We start from the raw sequence: 18,954 nt of genomic DNA, 5'->3' as shown, positions 1-18,954 counted from the left end.
CATGTAAAGTGGGGTTAGTGAATTATAATCAAATTACTACAAATAAAGACCTGACAGAATGAGACAAATTCAGAATTTGACAGTGCTTCTACTGTAACTACACAGAGTATCATCAAAACCCCTTTGCTATCCAAGTGAGAGGTGCATGCAAAAAGCATCTCCTGAGAAAACATCAAAAGATGGCATTAATGAAAGCTGAATAAAGATGGTCAATTCTCTCAGCATGTGAGAATTAAAGCCATCACCAAGCCAAGAGAGCTCTTACCTGGTGACAGAGAAGCAGGGTTGTAAGGCCTGGGAGGGAAGGTAAGCTGGGTGCCAGGGATATATGTGATTCTCTCCATGGGTGGGGTGCTGGTTCCTCCAGGATGAGGCACTAAGATAGTGGGGGCCATATTGTTCAGGTCAATGATTCCTGTCAGGAGATGACACGTGTGAGAATGGCCACTTCAGGACACTGTCTACACAGTCAGCAATGAATGTTTGGTGGAGAAAATACAAGACTAAGGCAAGTGTAGAGCTATATTCCAGCTGGTTATACTCTCTTAAATCTGGCAATGAGCAATTTAGGAACATACAAAGCCAGAATTTGCAGTTGTAGCATTCCCTTTAATTGCCCTTTGGAAAAATGCACTTGTCACTTCTATTCAGTAATCCCATCTTTTAGCAATTTCGGGTATTACCCAAAAAATAAACCAAACAACATTATTATCACAGACATTACACTTCAGGCTGTTGCTTTTATATTCTTTTTGAAGAAGTTATCATTTTGATATAATTCTCTTTTCTGAAGTTTGATGGTGAGCTAAATATGGCAATATAAATGAGTAGAAAACAATCTGGCTCTTGAACACCAGTCTCAGAGACTTCTCCTTAAAAATATTGATTACAGAGGTGCTTTTCCTTTCCACAAAAGGCAGTTTCCAAATGAGCTGTCAGACATCCAAGATCACAAACACATTTATACACACAGCCTTGCATGAGTGCATCAAACCACAGCTGGCACAGCCAAAACACCCTTTTGAGAGGATTATAGAAAGAGAGCCAAGCCCACCTCGTGCTCCTGCATAAGGGAGTGCCAAAGTTTGCTCCCTGGGGGACAAGCCCCTGGTGACATCGGGCCGGAGGTTGACTTGCATCTGCTGGGAGGTGATGTAGTCGTTGAGGATGGTCTGGCGCGTGTTCTCCATGGCGTACAGCTGGTACTGGCTGGGGTACCCCGGCGTGGGGGACAGCTGCCTTTGGAACAGGTAAGCAGCAGCAGCTGAGGGGGAAAGCAGGGAAAAAGAGGCATTTAGGAAGCAGGATGATTCTGGATTTAATAAAACGTTCAGGTGTTGTCACATTTTTTATGAAAAACCCTTTCATTAGGATCTTTTCTCCTGGGAAGCTGAGAGGCCTCAGAAAGAAAATGTAAACAATATCTGCTGCTGTGGAATGCAATAGGTGAATCTTTGATTGGTCTCATGTGGTTGTTTTTAATTAATGGCCAATCACAGTCCAGCTGTCTAGGACTCTCTGGTCAGTCACAAGATTTTATTATCATTCCTTCTCTTTCCTTGCTAGCCTTCTGATGAAATCCTTTCTTCTATTCTTTTAGTACAGTTTTAATATACAATTTTCTTTTAATACAATATATATCATAAAATAATAAATCAGCCTTCTGAAACATGGAGTCAAGATTCTCATCTCTCCCCTCATCCTGGGACCCCTGTGAACACCACCACAAGGTGTTTGTAAAGCTTCAATGAGAGGTGCTATCAAGTCTCTCTAGTTGGTGACAAATGAGCGAAAATAGCATTTTAGTACTGGTGCTTTATTGAATTTCTGCACTGCATGCACACTGATCCAGACTGGAGAGATGACTTTAATAGAACTATAAATCCTGAAATTCTGAAAATGTAAAAGGCTGAAATACCTAAAGAACTTAGAAAATACTTCACAGAAGTTATCTGAGGGATAGGTTAAAAGGAAGTCACTGTATTTAATATCACCTGATAATCCTTCAGTGAAAATATTCCGTCTTGAACAGAGGACTGATATAGAATATATGTCTATATATAATTATATAGAATTACACTTTAATTCTCTAGCCTCTTCCACATCCTTCTTTGTAAAGCTTTCCTGAAGGCTTTTAATACATTCCATGAATACTTTTCTATAAATACTGTGAACTTTTTAACCAAACAGAAGTTGGCAGCTCTGAAGAGAAGTTACAATATTATACAATACTAATTTAAGTATCTTGGTTAGATATTAAATCACCACTAAACTGATATCAAACCATAGCAGTAAATACTTATATCTATATAAATTATAACTGGCCATATAACTGCCTTATACAGGTGTCCTTTCTGTGCATCAAAGCTCACAGTATTTCTAAAACTAAAAAAAGCCAACACAAATGTATTTACCAGGATCCAGAGCCCTGTGAAATGGCATAGCAGGATCTAAATGGGGAGGGAGGTGACCCCTGTAGACTTCAGGAGTTGCTCCTCTGTGGTGAGGGTCAAAAGGACTGTGAGCTACTACAGGATCAACCCCTGGGACTGGAGATTTTGCTGGCACACTCTCCCTCTGTGTTGGAGTGAGTGTGTTCTTCCTTTCATGATTTGCTGACTTCCCAGAAGATACTCCAGCTAAAAGCAATGAAAAACCCAAGTCAATAAAATGCCTATTTCTCTACTGAAAATTTAACTGTAAAAACACACTGGTTACCAAGGAACATTTTCAATTATTGCAATACAACGAAGCACACAGAATATTTATATCACAAAACACTTCTGCTGAAAGAACTGTACTTTAAGATTTTTTACACTTCACTAAAACATCTTCCTCATCTAGACATTTTAAAATCAGGAATAGCTTCTGCCCTTAAAACATTATCCTTGTAGCTACCATTTTCAATGTGATCCATAATCAAATGCAAATTGAGACTGAATTGCATTCCCACTTCCCTCTTCTATTATGGCAGATTTTCATTTCATTATTTCAATTAACAGCTTACAGCTTTCTAAAATTCATTCTAGCCAACTTCCAAATTGAGACAAGCCACTAGAATAAAATAAAGAAGAATGGAGTACATAAAAAATTCAAATAAAAAAACTTTTTTGTCTTACTGTGGACAGGAATGACATACCCTCACTAACTCTATTCATCATGGGTGAACTCCTGGACATTGGACTCTGATAGTTCACAGGTGTCCTCCGAGCATTTGTATCATCATAAATCCCAGGGCTCAGCTGTGATTTGGGAGTTTCATGAAGGGTTGACCTGAGAACAGAGGGACCAGAGCTGACTACGGACGTGTGACGGGACCGCACGGCATCCCCGGTCTTCACATCTTCGTATTTTCCTCGCTCCACCACCTTCACGTTTTCTGGCACCATTTCCAGCTGAGGCATTCCCCGGGGCAGCTTGCTTGGTCCAGTGATTAAAGATTTTACATTGTGTTTGATGGCAGACTGGCCAGAGTTGCTTTCATATTTTATGGGTGTGCCCTGAAGAGGAGGAAAAGTTCAGGTTAAGGTCATGTTGTGGAAAAAACTCGCACAGCCTGAGCTGATTGACTCCTGTGTGTTTAACAGTGTTTTCTGTATTTACCTGAGATATGGAGCCTTCTATGATTGGCCTGCTTGTCTGCACCATTTCAGGAGTCTTGCGACTCTCCTGGCTTAAGAGGTCCTGCCTGGGGATCTCGTGGATGGAGCGACCCATCTCCTTTATGGTGGTGACCCCATCGTAGGGCTTGCCCTTGGTGATGGCTCCTTCAAACGTCCTGATGGGAGGCGACTCTCTCTTGATCTGCTTGGGGTACTTCAAACCTTCTTCAAAACTTTCAGCTGTTGCTCTTGGTGTGCCTTTTATAGAAAGAAAGGGTCACATGACTGGTATTAATAGCTGCTAAGTCTCTTTTTTCATAGGCAGAGTAACTAATTACATATAACAGTGAAATTTTGGTTTGCTGTAGTTTGTAGTAAGGTACTCAAAGTCTAAAAAAATCATCACAAAAATAATATTGAACAATATATTACAGAAAACCACCTGTTATTTCAGGTGCTGAAACAAAAGAAACAAATGCATCTACAGAGTAGTTAGTGTTTATTTTTTAAAAAGTGCTGATTACCAAGTATTCATATTAAAAACTCTATTTTCCAATAAGAAATAAAATCCATGCTTACACACTAGCTTTGAGCACAGCATATCAAAAAGCTGCTGATTTATGCTCTGAAAACTTTTCATAAAATAAGCTCCACCTTTAACACAGCTCCCACAGTCAATAAGAGCTTTAAGGTTCAGAAATCCAGAATTTTGAGGATTAATTAATGCTCCCCTTTCTAAGCCTGCAATACCTCACCTTGCATTATAGAGCCAGACAAGACTGTTCTCTCCTTCAGTTCAGCGTGTGGGCTACCCCGAGGCAGCGCTCGGCAGATTAAACCTAAAATTAAAATGAAAATAATTTAGGGAATTAAACAAGTGTTAAAAAAATCCAACCTCCAAACCAACCCCCTCCTTCTCACACATGAGAGATGGTATCTGTACCCTGGCAGTGCCCAGAGGGCCAAGCCTCAGTATGCCAGGCATTGCAGCAACATGTTATAAACACCTCCTGCCCTAAAAAAAATAATCTTTCAGTTCAAGTATTTGTGCTATTGCATAGTTGCAAGTTTTAACATATTTAGAAAACAGGAGGTGTTTTTTATAATTAAGTTTAACCTTTGTTTCAAAAGCAGTCACTGCTTTTCTCACACTCCACTTTCCTTGCCTAGAAAGAAAGGTGTTCATGGTGGGAAGTGGAACCAAGAAAAAAAATTCCAAAATATGCCTCAGCATGCTCCAGATTATCTAAGCTCATACTGAATCATTGGAGAAGAGATGAATTTACTTTGCCTACAGTAAGAATCTAAACAAAACACTCATAATTTTTCACGGTTTGAAGACAGAAAATGTGTCACTGATGAGACAAAGAATGGAAGTATCAGAGCAGCAACTTAGAGGCAACACTGAATTTCTGTGTGCAGCCTACAAACCTCACATTCACCTTGTTCCATCTGATGGACATGTCCACAAAATAGCCTCTAAGGGCTACCCAAAGATGGGACAAAATGCTTTTAAGGAGCCAGGCTCCATGGTTGAAGTAGGAAATATTTTCTTGCATTTGTATTTTTACAGAACATAGAAAAGTTATGTAATGACCTGCCTTGGCCTCTGCAGGCTTTGTTTGATTACAGTTTATTAAAACACCACAGCACTAGTGTGATATTAATATTTAACTAAAGGGTGTGGCAGAGGCTGTGCTGGTGTGACCTAGTGTTTGAGCCTCCACAGGACCACTGGGACTGCAGAGAGCCAGAAACATCTGTCAGATGTGCTGAGAGCAGAAAGTGCCACCTGCAGTAGCAGCAGCTGTGGTAAAACAGAAAACTGGGATCTACTCCAGTCCTGTTTCCAGCATGCTCTAACTGCAGTGTTATTGCATGGATTTGGTCATTAGTGTGATTTAAATCTAACTTCTCTGTTAGTCTGCACCCTAAGAAAACTCTAAATGCTCTTACATCAATGGATAAAAGATAAAACACCTTGCAAGCAGCTGTTTTTACCTTCCAGTGGTGCAGACCCTGGAGACTCCCTCAGTGACATCCCCTGCTTTATATTTCCTTCCATTGTATCATAGGTTCTCTTTAAACCAATTTCATGAGCAGTTCTGGGACTCCTTGTTCCTTCACGGACATTTTTAATAGCTGGCAAAATGTACAAAAGTGTGATCAGGAAATGTGGACAACAAAAAGGACACTGAATATTACATTAATGAGGCCACAGGTCATTAATATTTAACCAACACAAATTCAATATAATATTGTAACATTAAATATGAATCTTAAAAAGATACTTTATAGTTTGTCAAAAAGTTACTTGTTAAGTTACTAATTTATTAATATTTCAACTGAAGTTTAAAGTTACATGATACATTTATCTTTATTTTAATACAGGTCATTTTAAACCTGGTTATTTACCCTTTCACAATACAATTCAATAAATGGCAAAGGAATAGCTGAACTATATTTTAAACACGCATCTGCTTGGAAGCAGAAACACTTCAGCTATGGGTTATCAAAGCAGAACCTGACTTTGATCAGGTAGAATACACAAATACTCACCATCATAAGACAGAATATGCCCACTTTTGCCTTCATAAATGACGTGGCCCTTGGCTGAGGCCTCCTCCCTGCACTTCTCGGGGCTGCTGTCCTCGGTGGCCAGGCGGGTGATGGTTCCCTTCAGCAGCGCGTCGGCGGCGATGCCGGGCTGGGCCAGAGCTGGGGTACCCTGTGAGCAAACCCAGCACAGCAATCAATTCACAGCCTCTGAGGCTTTACAGAACAGGGGGGAGTGAAGGCAAAATACAACAAAACCAAAAGAACTTTTTAGGTCTATAAAACCAACCAATTTATCAAGTATGGCTTAAACTTCTGCCTCTATTATAGACATTTAACCTAAATATGAGTGAGATTATCTCTGCTACCTTGTTAAACAATATTACCAGTGTATTTCACAACTTGGAAAATTTAACCTATAAATACCATCTGGGGGGAAGATAACATATACCACATGGTGCCACTAGGTTTTATTTCTGTCCAGAGCAATGAAACCTCCCTTTCTCATGTCAAAGCAGAATTGAGGCAATTGTTCTCTGTACAAAGGGATGCCAATCCAACCAAAACAGCAGCATTTACAATGGTAGGACAAAAGGCCTGAATTTCCCTTCTTGGATTCAAATAGAATCTGCACAAGACTGGTTACACTTGGTTTGAATATTTGAACTCAAGTGTGATGCAATTTTCAGGAAAGTTGCCCTCAGTTAGGTTTACCAAAGGCTCTGGTATTATTTATTTGAAAACTCATATAGATGAAGATGAAATCATGGTAATGCTGACTTCAGCAATAGTGGGGTCTGAACATCTGATTGGATTGAAAGTTCTTTTCCCAAGGCAGTTCCTACCCTGTGATAATAATTTACTTTTTCAGACATGCAAATACATTCACAGTGACAGTCTGAAGATGCAGATCTGTTTTGCTACAGCCTTCCTAGCAGTGAAAGGTAAAATACCTGAGTTATGGAGCCTCTCAAAGAAGGAATGGTCTCAACTGAAACTTTATTGGTTGGAGTTCCTCGTGTAATACTCCCCTCCTGTATTGTTGTGGTACCTGATTTGAAACAAAGACATCCTGATAAATAAGAGAATTTTAAAAAAATCCATTCCATTGGAAATAATTAAAAATTCTATTGAGAACTGTTAGTATACATTAAAATACAGGGGAAATTTCAATTTAACAGTTGGCATATGAGGCAGTTAGGCTATTTCCTCTTTTAACATAGCCTTTTATAGACTATAAGTATTTTACAGCATTAACTCACAGAAATTAATTTATTTTGTTTTGATGGATTTGCTGTAGTGAGCAGTTTTATTTTGATATTGGCATGGCTCATAACAAATATTTTTAAGTGAGCCATGCAGACAGGAGGAGCCAGCTACAAATACACATACCTTGGAAAACAGGGAACAAATTAACCCTGCAATCTTATGATACTTATATAATGATAGAATACTTTAAAATAACACTTCAGCAGTTAATTCTCTTGGTTTTCTCAGGCTCTGACAAGAGTTTTTTAATCTGTGTGACTTTCTTTACCTCTCACCACACTTTCATGTTGTGCCCTGACCAGGAGTCCCTCAGGTTGGGAATTCTGGCTTCTGGGTGAGAATTCTTCTTGCTTGATATAGGGCAGAGAAGCTATTGAGGAGAAGAAAGAGAAAAAGGTTGAGGTTTTTTAATTTCTTTTAATTATGGATCATTAAATAGTCTGTATAAAACATGTCAGCTATTCTTTCCTTACCAGATTTGGCTGACTCTTGCTGCCTTGGCAGCCCAAGGGATATTGAACCCACTGATGGCTTTGCAGTTTCTTGGGCGTAGGAAGCTTGACTGTGGGATGTTAAATAAGTGCCAGGTGTTCCCTGAAACAACAAATAGATGTTAATTCTTGTTTCTGGAATGAGGAGTCACATCTCTCTTTAAAGGAGAATACTAAAATAACTGTGATCCTATCTGGAAAAGTCCTTTGGACTTTTAGAATGATATGTACAGGTAGGTCTTAAGGGTTAATGCTGTCACCCCATAACTGAGTACAAAAAGTTGAAGATTGGAGAAAGGGAAAAAAGTTGATGTAAGACAGATTTTCAAATAATAATTCTCTTACTTGTGAGATCGAGCCTCCCATGATGAAGGAAGGTTTTTCTGATGGCACACTGGTTTTGGAGGATGGAATGAGAGGTGGTGGTGGTCTGGTGGGTCTGGTTGTGGGCAGGCGAACTCCTTCAGGAATATTGGTTATCACCTGGTGAGGGGCTGGCTGGAGAACTTGAGGGGAAAAATTGTACATTAAACACTGCAATGTGAACAGAAATAGCACAGTACAGCCTCACTGGGCTAGAAAAACGCTGAGCACCTATTCACATATGCACACAGAAAATTATTTTTCTTGTGTTAACTCACAAAGTGTTTAGAGAATAATTGGATGCTCCAAATCTTTACCTGGAGGGACACTGTAGCGAGCTGCATTCATCTCAGGCTGGGGAGAGGCTTTATTGACTTCTCTTGGAGATAACCTGTAGGGTGATGCTGACCTTGTGGCAGGATTTTGCACTTGTGCTTCCTGTTCTATTCTCTTGACCTCAGCATAAGGCATATAGGCCACTGGTTTTCCTGGGAGGGTTGAAGCAATCAGAAAGAGAAGAAGCCTGGGTTAGAAATAGGAGTCAAAAGGTCCAATTCACAGCACAGTTTTAAAGAAGGGACAACTCCAATGCCAGACACACCAATCAGGTACAAACAGTGCAATTTAAAAGAAGTATTAATGTGTTCCACCAAACTTTTGTGCCCTATTTCAGTGCTCAGTGTCCATTATGAGCACAGTTAAAATTAATGTTTTACTGCATAGACTACATACTCCCACCTTTGCCTTTAGTTTCTGGAAGGGCTCCCCTAGAACAGAATCATCTGCTCTTTTCACACACATGCTTCCATCTTTCTCTGTAGGAACAACTCATTTTTGGGTTTGACCCAAGTGGAACCAGTTTTCTGCCTTTATATAAAGGGGCTACAAGGCAGCTCTTCAACAGCAAGTGCAGCAGAGGGGGCAGATCCCGTCCAGAAAGGAGCACTTCATTATCAGCTCCTTATCACACTAAACTGTCACTCTCCAATGAGGCAGCAGTGTAACACACAGACACAAAGCACAGCTGAGGGAACACCAACCTTCCCACTCCACACTGGGGCTCTTGGAGGTGCCACAGGGGCTCACAGCACTCCGATATTCCATGTCCAGCTGCTCCTGGCGCTGCCGCTGCTCCTCCAGCAGGGCTGACTCGTGCATGGCCTTGATGTGCCTCTGGTAGAGGGCATAACCACTGACTGGGGTGCCCACAGGGACAGAGCAGGGGCTGCAGGAAACCTGGGGACAGCAAAGGGACAATGCCAGGGATAGCCTCACAGGCACTTCCTGGAGGAGCTGTGGAGCTCAGCTACCCCCTGCAGACTGGGTGTTTCAAAAGGTTCACACCTGGTTTTAAGCTACTTGGTTGTACTTAACCTACTTTCCCCCTGAAAAATACAATAATAAAGCAAACCATATTTTTCTTCATTTTTTAAACAATTTTTTCCTGACTAGATTTAGGGGTAACAACCACTCCTTCAAACAGCACTGAAAAGTGCCCATACCATAGGTGGGATGACAGCAGCTCGGTGGTGAAGCTGTTGCAGGTCCATCTGCCCTTGCTTTATTGTGGATGACACCAGGATTGACCCAGTGGGATTTAACAGTGAGGGCTTTGACTCTCTGCTGAAGATACTGGAAAAAGAAGTAGAAGGGGAAAATATCACCAAAAGGAGCAAGATTATACATCTTAAAAAATTTACAGCCACAACTCTCAAATTCATAAAAACCAACATAATTATCAAACTGGACAAAGAGCTGAAAAGTCAGAACCATGTTGTGTTTTGTCCCACAGCACATATGGTAGAAGAGGCAACAGATGCTGCTACATTTTCATAATACACAGAAATACCAAAATATGAGCTCAGAATCTCCCACATCAGAAATTTATGTGTGCAGTACTTACATCAATGCAACCTTCTTTGTAGAAAGTGCTTTGGAAAAACACAAAAGGTAGGAAGGACCACAAGTATTTAGTCCACAGAAAATAAGCAATAGTCTACAACAAAATTATTTCACATGGAGGGCTAAGACATTTGTGGAAAGATGATGTTTGAAGAGGCAAGGGAGTGCACAAACACCATCACCTGCACTCTTCCAAAGCCCACATGCACTCCATGACACTGGATACTTTTGACATTTAAACATCTATCCCTGGCACTGTGTGTATATTAAACCACTGAGAGGGAGGGGGGCACTGGTTCCAGTGCCACTCTGGGGTGACACAGGAACTGCAGCAACAGAACACTGAAAGGACTTCAAATACCCTCAGTGGTGTCAGCCATTCCCAAAAGAGAAACAGCTCCAGAGACTGTCCATTCAAAGCCCTACTCACCCCTGCCTGTCAGGTTCTCCATCAACTTCCTCATCAGCACTGCAGGTGGCACTGGAGTCGTTATCTGAATGAGATTCTGGTCTGGCTGCAGTCACTTGCTGGGACAGGCTGTAGTCCATTTCCTCTGGTTCTGACTTCTCCTTGGGTTTCTCCATCTCTCTCTCTTTGGTATCACTCTCTATTTTCACTTGAATATTCTCTGGTAGCCTCATTTCAGTCTCTACAGGTTCTACTTTGGTATGAACTGGAAGAGTTATCACAGGCTTAGCTTCAGCTGAATGGCTTCTACTGTCCACCTCCATAGGCTCCTCAGCCTCAGTGTTTATTTCTTCCTTGACCTGGGGCTCAGGGTTCTGAGTTTCAGCTGTTGTTACACTTTGGGCTGGTAAGGAGGGAGATGTGCTGGCTGCAGGTTTAATGGCAGATTCCTGCTCTGCTGGGGCCTCAGTGGTTACTTTTGGAGCAGCAGGCTCAGATGGAGTTTCTTCAGTTGGTTTAGCAGGTTCTGCTGGAGTTGGAGATGGAGCACTTTCTGTATCAGAACTATTTTCAGCACCTGGGGAAAATATGTTTTGCCATAAGGTTCAATCAATGAAATCTGATAAATTGGGTGCAATAAGGATCCATCAATTTTAACCAATCCATCTGCAACAACAATTTTGACTTATTATAGAAATGGACAATTGGCTGAATTACAGAAACATTGCAACTAAAAAATACCAACTACTCAAAACTCAACACTTAGTCATCTTCTCTCATTCATTGTTTATGAATTCTATTGCCTTTTGCTCTACAAAAGACCAGCCAAGATTGACTGATGTTGAGTGTCTATAAATAAGCAGTTGCAACCAACAAATATGTATTAAAAAAACCACAACCAAATAAAAAAATACCACTTGAATTTGCTTGTCTGAAGCTTTACTGAGACTACCAACTACCAAAGGTTACATTTATTTGATTCAACTTGTTTTAGCACTCCAGATGACAGCACAATCAAAGCATCTCAAAATACTAAGCAGCAAACATCTTTAGGCTGCTAAATTCTAAAAACGCTACTTCCCCTTGAGTGAGTTCAAGTTGCTGAAACTAAACTGAAAGAGCATTTGAACAACACCAACACCATGAAGTGGAACACAGATTTCTGAGCATATAATTAGCATAAACCATAGGCTCCTTTCTGTGCACACACCAGTTTCCTTCCCAGAAAAGTTACCTTCACTGTCTTCTGGGTTCTCTTCTTCATTAGATGCTTCAATGTCTTCATCCTCCTGGGCTGACACAGTGGAAGCCACACTCTCACACTGGGACACATCTCGCTCCTCTCGGGGCCTTCGCGAAGACTGAGGAAGACACAGCATTGACTGAAAATTCACAATTATTGCCTTTTACCACATTCCCATTTACCAATCTGAGGTTGAAATGAAGGACAGAGACTCTCTCTTTAGCACAGTCATTCATAAGGGGATACTCTTTCAACTTTAGGCCAACTTTTGCTGCTCCTCACCAAAACCAAGTTTGAGAACCAACCATGATCTCACAGCATGTTTGGGGGACAGCAGAACAATTGCAGCAAACAGACCCTGATGTTCTTCACCTCAGTGAGAGAAGACCAGCGTAGCACTGCAGCTTAGAGGATTCCAACACACAGCATTCTACCTTCAATGCTCCCAAACCTTCAGTTCCTAGACTTCTGCCACCTGTCCTGCTCTGTTTGGTAAGGTCAGTGCCTGCTGTATTTCAAGGAGCTGTTGCACATCTACAGCTGCTCATGCACTGGTCAGGAACGTGGCTTTCAGAGTACTGAAGAACTCTTCAGCCTCAAGTGTTTTACCTAGTACAAAACTTTCTCTTGCATTTTAAAGCAAGAAGTGGTTACTGTCACAGGTCAGTGAGCATCACACACCCTTGCTAGGAGATTTATGTCACAACATAAAAACAAGTAGAAAAGGAAATCAGTGGAGATTGTAAAACAGCCTTAGTGAAGTGTGATGAATGACTTCAGAAAGATCCAAGTTTTCTCCTGCAAAATATTCAATGTCCACAGCACTCACCTTCTGTTTGTGCTGCTGGAGGAGACTGTCCAGGTTGTGTCTCCTTTTGTAGTTGAAGTAGAAGTTCTTACACTGAGCTTCACTTTTCGTCCCAACCATTTTGGCAATTGCTGCCCAGTTTCGCCCATGTTCCACTAGACCTGGTCAGACATAAAGGAACCAATATTTACTGTGATCAATAACCTCAATAAATGGAACAACAATGCCTATGGGAAGGCACAATAGAGAAATACTGCTCTCCAAACAGCTCTAAGTAACCCACAGGAAAAGAGCCAACACAAGTCTCAAAGATGATTTTGTCTGCTAAAGCTGCTTGCTTTTTCTTTTTTTACAAAAAAGCCAACAGCAATTTTCAAATCACCATAGTGTTGGCAAAAGTCACAGCAAATAGATTCAGTGATTCAGTGAATCCTTGAAATTTTGTAAATGAAGTCAAAGGCTTTACAAGGTTTACCTTTCTTCGCAACTTCCATTTCTTCTTCTGTCCAGCGGGAGGTCTCCACAGGCTCTGTAGAAGCTGAAAGAGAAACAAAGACACTGAGCAGAGAAAAGATCAGGATTCATTATCATGGCACCAATTATGCAGCCCATAGTCCAGAAATCTATTTATATTATGGCTTGCTCAGGCCACTGGGGAAAGCTCTCTTGTCAGAGGGAAGCACTCAATCTCCATTAAACCAAGTCAGAGATACACAAGGAACCACCAAAAGCTCAGCAGAGAAAACTCTTCAAAACTAATTCTGTCTACGAAACTGGGATTAATTCTCTGTCAAGGAAGATTTGTAAGTAACTTAGATGCATTGATCACTAAAATTTTATTTAAAATGTCAGTAATTACCATCAGCTACTACAAGCAGCAATCCAACATGCTCTAAGCCAGTTCAGTGCTGTCTCACTGCTGGAATGGTTATTTATTGGTTAGTGGTTGTCAAGAAATCTACTGTTCCTGTATTAACCAAGTCTCCAACTGGATAAATGGACAAAAAGGAAAGAAAACAAAAAACCCCAGTAAAAGCAAGCAGGAAACTAAGTATGATTCGATACAAAGTGCTTTTACTGCTTTTCATTCACTCCTCTGGATTTTGTATCATCCTGTTTAAATTTCTGAACAGCGCTGAGCTGCACCAGCCTCCATTTCCTTTCTATAAAATCTGCCATTACACACAGCATGTAACAAAGACCCTGCAACACTTCCATTAACAAATCCCAAAAATAGGACACTATAAGGTATCTTATCCACTGAAAAACTCTTTGAGGTTTTTCAGAAAACCCTGCAAAAATGGTTTAAAAATAAAACAAAAGCAAAACCCACTATTGCTTCAGACTTCTAAAACCCCACTGTATCAATGGAGCAAGAATGTTTCTCACAATCTCTGTTGTTTACAGTTACACAAGACCTGATGTGCCCACTTACTCTGTTCTCTATAGGCAGAACATCTGAGTAACAGAAGAGTTGTTACAAGCTCTAGAATAGCAGTTGCCTGTAACTGCCCAGCTGAAGCATGAGGAGCAACAAATTTTGCCACAGCAGAGCACCACAAGAAAAAACCACAACCTGCCCTGCCGTCCTGGATAATTATTTACCAGCCACAAGATATTCTGGTATTTCTGCATCAACACAAAGTAGGTCAGCCTTTTCCAAAATACACTCAGAGACTGTGTCGTCTTTTTTAACCATACCAGCCAAGAAAGTAACATTTCATTTTAAAAAAGCCTCTTGCCATCTAATGCAGAAACAACAACTTGCCAAGATCTATTTCAGTTTATGAAAATCCCTGAAATACTCAAATATCAGGCCAATTATTTAACAGCATCCTCAGTGAGCTGCAGCCTGTAAGTGAATCTGTGTCATGAGCACCTGGATCTCTGCAGCCCCATCATGAACCTGACCAGGGAGACAAGGTGTTACCACAAAAGGGCTGAACTGCCTTTTCTCCCCTCACATCATTCTAACAGTCAGCTGACTGCATATGCACTATTCATGAAGTTACACTTGTGAAGTTTAGCAGTTCCACGCAGTCACAAAATTATAAGCAGGGCTAAGAATAAAGCTGGAATATTAAACAGGAAAACAGAAGTGCACTGCATGCCCGTGTCAGTGATGAGCCTACACCAGCTGGGAGTGCTGTAAATGCTACTCACAAGGTTCTGGTGGGGGTGGCAGAGGTGGTGGTGGCTCTTCAGTGGCTGCAGCTGCAGCAGCATTTGCCTGTGCAGCTTCATTTGTCATTGATCTGGTGATTCTGCCCTTACGCCGACCTTGGCTGTTGGCGGTTTTTCGACCCCGAGGAGCTGCCTGCTCCCTTTCCTCTGTTTCCTCTGTTGCAACTTCAGTTTTGTCCTTTTCTTTGGTATTCTCTCTGGGAATAGGTAAAATATAATTCAGTCACATTCAGAGAGCCATTGTGAGCAGATATTCCCGAATATCAACAGACACAAACAAAACTCCACAAACTCAAAAGATGCCTTTAGTGAAACAGAATTCACTTATTGCCCACAACTTCCAGTTGCCAGACAGTAACACAGATACATGATTTTGTCAACTTCAAAGAAAATATGAACACTCCATGTGTGATAGAACATATGAGAAAAGCCCAAATCAACAAGATATGGAAATTATTACATGTGCAAAATAATAATTCCATTACTTTTTCCACTGATCTGATTAGCTCAACAAGACAGAGAAATTCGTATGTCAAAAAAAATTGTTTCATATACAAAAGGAATAGTTTTCAGTCCAGACTTCACTGGCAGGCTGATGCAAATACTGTTCTGATCCTTGCCAAAACCGGCAATCTAGGGTGAATTCATGCATTTCAGCACATACACACTTACTTAGATTCCTCCTTCTCATCCTTCTCCTCCTCATCTTTCTTTTCCTCCTCTTTTTTTTCTGATTTGTCTGATTTTTCCTCTTCTACCTTTTCTTCTACCTTTTCTTCTTGAGAAGGACGAGCAATCTGTTGCTGAAATGAAATAGGATTTAGATGAACACTTGATCACACAAAAGTGCAGCATCTTGTCCTGAGAGTAGCACAAAAACTGATGCTGCTTACTTCCCACCTGATAATATTTTAAGTTACTGGCACTGCACAGTGGTCAGCATAAGCACAGAATAACTCTGCTTTATATCATATAAATTCCAGGGAAGTACAGGAGGTTTCTGCAGCATGAGCATGGAGGTGATTGTGCACAATCACACATTGGCTGCTGTGTGTCTCACTAAAAATGAACAGCCGAATTTTAAAAGTGCTTAGGGAGGTTTGACCCATGTAGTGAGGGTGTTGCTCCTCTCAAGTTTTATTTTTAACTTCATGCATTTTATAGTGAAACATGATCTTACAACTGGGGAGCAGAAGGTCTTGGAGCATGAAAGTTATCAGCAACTCTGAGTGGCTTTCTCAGAACTGTCACTAGTATTTAAGAAATACAATTGTTAAAAAAATTGTGTTGGGAATGTTAGACTTACATTTCCAGTGAGTTTACAGAAAGAATTATTAAAAGAGCCAACAAAAACTCTTTTCTCTGCTGAGATGACAGTTTTACAAGCACTGTGCTTGCCTCAAACAGATACCCAGAGTACATTTGGCAATTCATGGAAACACAAGGACAGAGAATGACAAGACAAGGACAGCGAATTACAAGATTACTGTTCTAGCACTTCATGAACTTGGATTTTACAGTCTACTGAAAAATTCCTCAAAATAGGCTTTTCTTTTTCACACAGGAAGGAACCTCCCTATAAGTGCAGCAGCAGGTGTCACTGTTTCACTAACTAAACTGAGGCTGGAAATAGTCACAAACTGACTTGGTTTTGACATGTTAACAATGTGAACTGGAGCAGAAACCCTAAACACTAACCACTATCATCTTGCTGCAAATTATTAGCAATTAAGGTGCTGGTTATTGATCATGCAAAGACTTCCTTCAAGCAAGATGTCAGAGATGTGCTAAGATAAATTATTTCCACCTTGCTAGATAGACTGACCTGAAAACAAGGAGTTAAAACTGCATTTAATAAACAAAAAATTAAAGAAAATAATTTTATATCTGATCTATTTAGAAAACAGCTGTTGACAACCCTGTTCTTAATAGGACAAGTTAATATCACTTGGTTGGTTCTCTGTTACCCAGTAACTTTAAGCTACATAATCAATGCATAAACACAAACCTTGAAGGAGTCGAAGCCTCGGTCAGCGACGTTCCTGCACATTCATCTGCTGATTGAAACTTTTACTGCCCACACAAGGGGATGGGCTTGAGCTCAGGGCACGGCTCAAAAGGTCAAAACCCACCCAGCAGCAACATCACAGAGCTCCTTAGCAGAGGCTGCCTGACCCAGCAACCTGTTTATTCCAGGAAATGGTGTCATCCTGCCACTTAAGCTGCCTGCAGCAGTGCTGCCCCTCTCACACAGCACCTTCTAATCTCCCCGGAGTCACCAGAGGTGATCCCCGTCACACACAGCCGTGAATTTCTGTCTGCTCACATCACTGGCATCCCCCCTGCTGCCAGCCACACACACTGCAGGGACACAGCCAGCACTGAGCACTGCTTGGCCACTAAATCCATTTAAAACTTCACTTAAAGAAACCTTCTTTCAATGAATTATTTAAGGAATTCTCTGTAATCATGGAATCACAGGATGGTTTGGGTTTGAAGGGACCTTAAAGATCATCCAATTCCAAACCCCCTGCCATGGGCAGGGACATCTCCCACCAGACCTGGTTGCTCCAAGCCCTGTCCTGAACACTTCCAGGGATAGGCAATTTAAAGCACCATGCAGCCATGGCTTTCTCTCAATTCTATGTTAAAAACTTGCTCTACATTTGACAAGCTTTGGTTTAAGACATTTGTTCAGTTACCTCTGTGACACTCTGGAACAGCTCAGGCAGCATTTTATAAAAAGCACTTTCTAGACCTATTTGAGGACAAACACACATCAGAATTTTATTAGCCTTGCATCTCTTCACATCCTTGATCCAGCACTCAGTTCCTGTCATGTGGAACCCCCCACACTGAAACCTGAGCCAAGTTGTGCTCACTGCATTCTCTGAAGGACTTCAATATCCTTACCATGATTAATATCTCCTCCACTGCAATATTCCACTTGCTTGCCTTCTAATTTACAAAAATATATGAACTATAAAGAGTTTAAGCTGAAGCACCTGTTATTGGCCTAAGCCCATCCTGGAGCACCTCATAAATCTTACATGACTTGTGTTTGCCAATCAGCAAGAAAGTTTCAGGTTGCTACTGAGAGATATGAAAAATATCAGCTTCAAACAAAGCTGGGGCACGGGAGGGGGAAGGGGTGAGCTGCTTTCTGCAACTGGAAGATAAAAGTTCTGACAAGCCAGGCAGTTCAACCCTCTCAAGTTCTTTTTTACTAGCTGTTATAGATGTCGCTAATTAATCATGAATAAAATTATAAATACAAATATGATTTTTTGCACCATGTAGTTCTTTACTATTAACATGCTAACTGCAATACTTCTGAATTTAAACTTCCAGAAGTGGTAAAATTTCCCTTTTAGAGCGCTGAGAGTATTTCCTTGAGTTGGCAAGTCCAGCTCAACCCTCTCCAGAGCTAAAAACCTGGCACTTTCTTGCATCCTTCACAGAGCACACATTAAGCCTGGCCAGCCTTGCCCAAAGTTTAGGGATCTGCTGTAGCACTTAGAGTGGATCAACAACCAGCAATTACAGAGTACAACTCTGCTACAATTCCAAGAGCAAGTAATCTGAGCTGAACAAACCTTCAGTGCTCCAACTGATGTATTCAGTTACTCACACATAAATCAGCACTTACAGGAGCAGTCACAAGTCAGGCAGAGCACCTTGAGCTGAGTTCACAAAGCAAATCCATGCCCTTGTGTCTAAAGCTGGAATTAAAATCTTTATCCTATATACATTATCCGGGGAAAACAACCATTTATGGATAGAAAAGTCCATCCAAATTTTGAATTCTAACAGTTCCAATATTCTGAAATTTAACAATGTGGAAAAGACATTTAAATATACAATAATGACTTTCTAAATATCTCAAAATCTCCAGTTCCACTGCACTAGGCTGAGCCAGTTCTGTCTCCTCACCTCTCAGAGCAGCACCCAGCAAAGGCACCCTCAACATGTGACACTTCCATGGCCACACCAACCTCATCTTACAATGGCACAGGGAGCTGAGCCACTCCAAATGGCAGCACTACCTCTGCCAAGTGTCCACAGTGACTGTCCACATTTATTTCCATATTCCTTTCATTTGCCACATATCTAGACTTTAACTGCAA

At 41.0% G+C, this 18,954-nt stretch overlaps 1 protein-coding gene across 3 annotated transcripts in view; it reads right to left on the bottom strand.

The window, feature by feature from the left end:
* Positions 1 to 18,954, bottom strand: part of NCOR1 (nuclear receptor corepressor 1) — a 55,057-nt gene that overhangs the window by 9,343 nt on the left and 26,760 nt on the right. For all 3 annotated transcript variants that reach the window (XM_031059813.1, XM_014308390.2, XM_031059814.1), the window contains exons 15-35: positions 15,500 to 15,630; positions 14,807 to 15,024; positions 13,119 to 13,181; positions 12,665 to 12,804; positions 11,827 to 11,953; positions 10,614 to 11,169; positions 9,784 to 9,913; positions 9,322 to 9,517; positions 8,599 to 8,769; positions 8,264 to 8,424; positions 7,901 to 8,021; positions 7,696 to 7,797; positions 7,112 to 7,209; positions 6,162 to 6,330; positions 5,604 to 5,744; positions 4,358 to 4,441; positions 3,604 to 3,860; positions 3,140 to 3,500; positions 2,415 to 2,639; positions 1,055 to 1,264; positions 266 to 415 (exon numbers count right to left, since the gene is read on the bottom strand). In XM_031059813.1, coding sequence (XP_030915673.1) covers positions 266 to 415; positions 1,055 to 1,264; positions 2,415 to 2,639; positions 3,140 to 3,500; positions 3,604 to 3,860; positions 4,358 to 4,441; positions 5,604 to 5,744; positions 6,162 to 6,330; positions 7,112 to 7,209; positions 7,696 to 7,797; positions 7,901 to 8,021; positions 8,264 to 8,424; positions 8,599 to 8,769; positions 9,322 to 9,517; positions 9,784 to 9,913; positions 10,614 to 11,169; positions 11,827 to 11,953; positions 12,665 to 12,804; positions 13,119 to 13,181; positions 14,807 to 15,024; positions 15,500 to 15,630 — 3,811 coding nt within the window. The remainder of the gene's footprint in view (positions 1 to 265; positions 416 to 1,054; positions 1,265 to 2,414; positions 2,640 to 3,139; positions 3,501 to 3,603; positions 3,861 to 4,357; positions 4,442 to 5,603; positions 5,745 to 6,161; positions 6,331 to 7,111; positions 7,210 to 7,695; positions 7,798 to 7,900; positions 8,022 to 8,263; positions 8,425 to 8,598; positions 8,770 to 9,321; positions 9,518 to 9,783; positions 9,914 to 10,613; positions 11,170 to 11,826; positions 11,954 to 12,664; positions 12,805 to 13,118; positions 13,182 to 14,806; positions 15,025 to 15,499; positions 15,631 to 18,954) is intronic.

The sequence above is a fragment of the Geospiza fortis genome, unplaced genomic scaffold (genome assembly GCF_000277835.1).
Source record: "Geospiza fortis unplaced genomic scaffold, GeoFor_1.0 scaffold538, whole genome shotgun sequence".
NCBI classification, from domain to species: Eukaryota; Metazoa; Chordata; class Aves; order Passeriformes; family Thraupidae; genus Geospiza; species Geospiza fortis.
The sequence above is the reverse complement of the archived record's forward strand: the minus strand, read 5'-3'. Positions and strand labels throughout refer to the sequence as shown.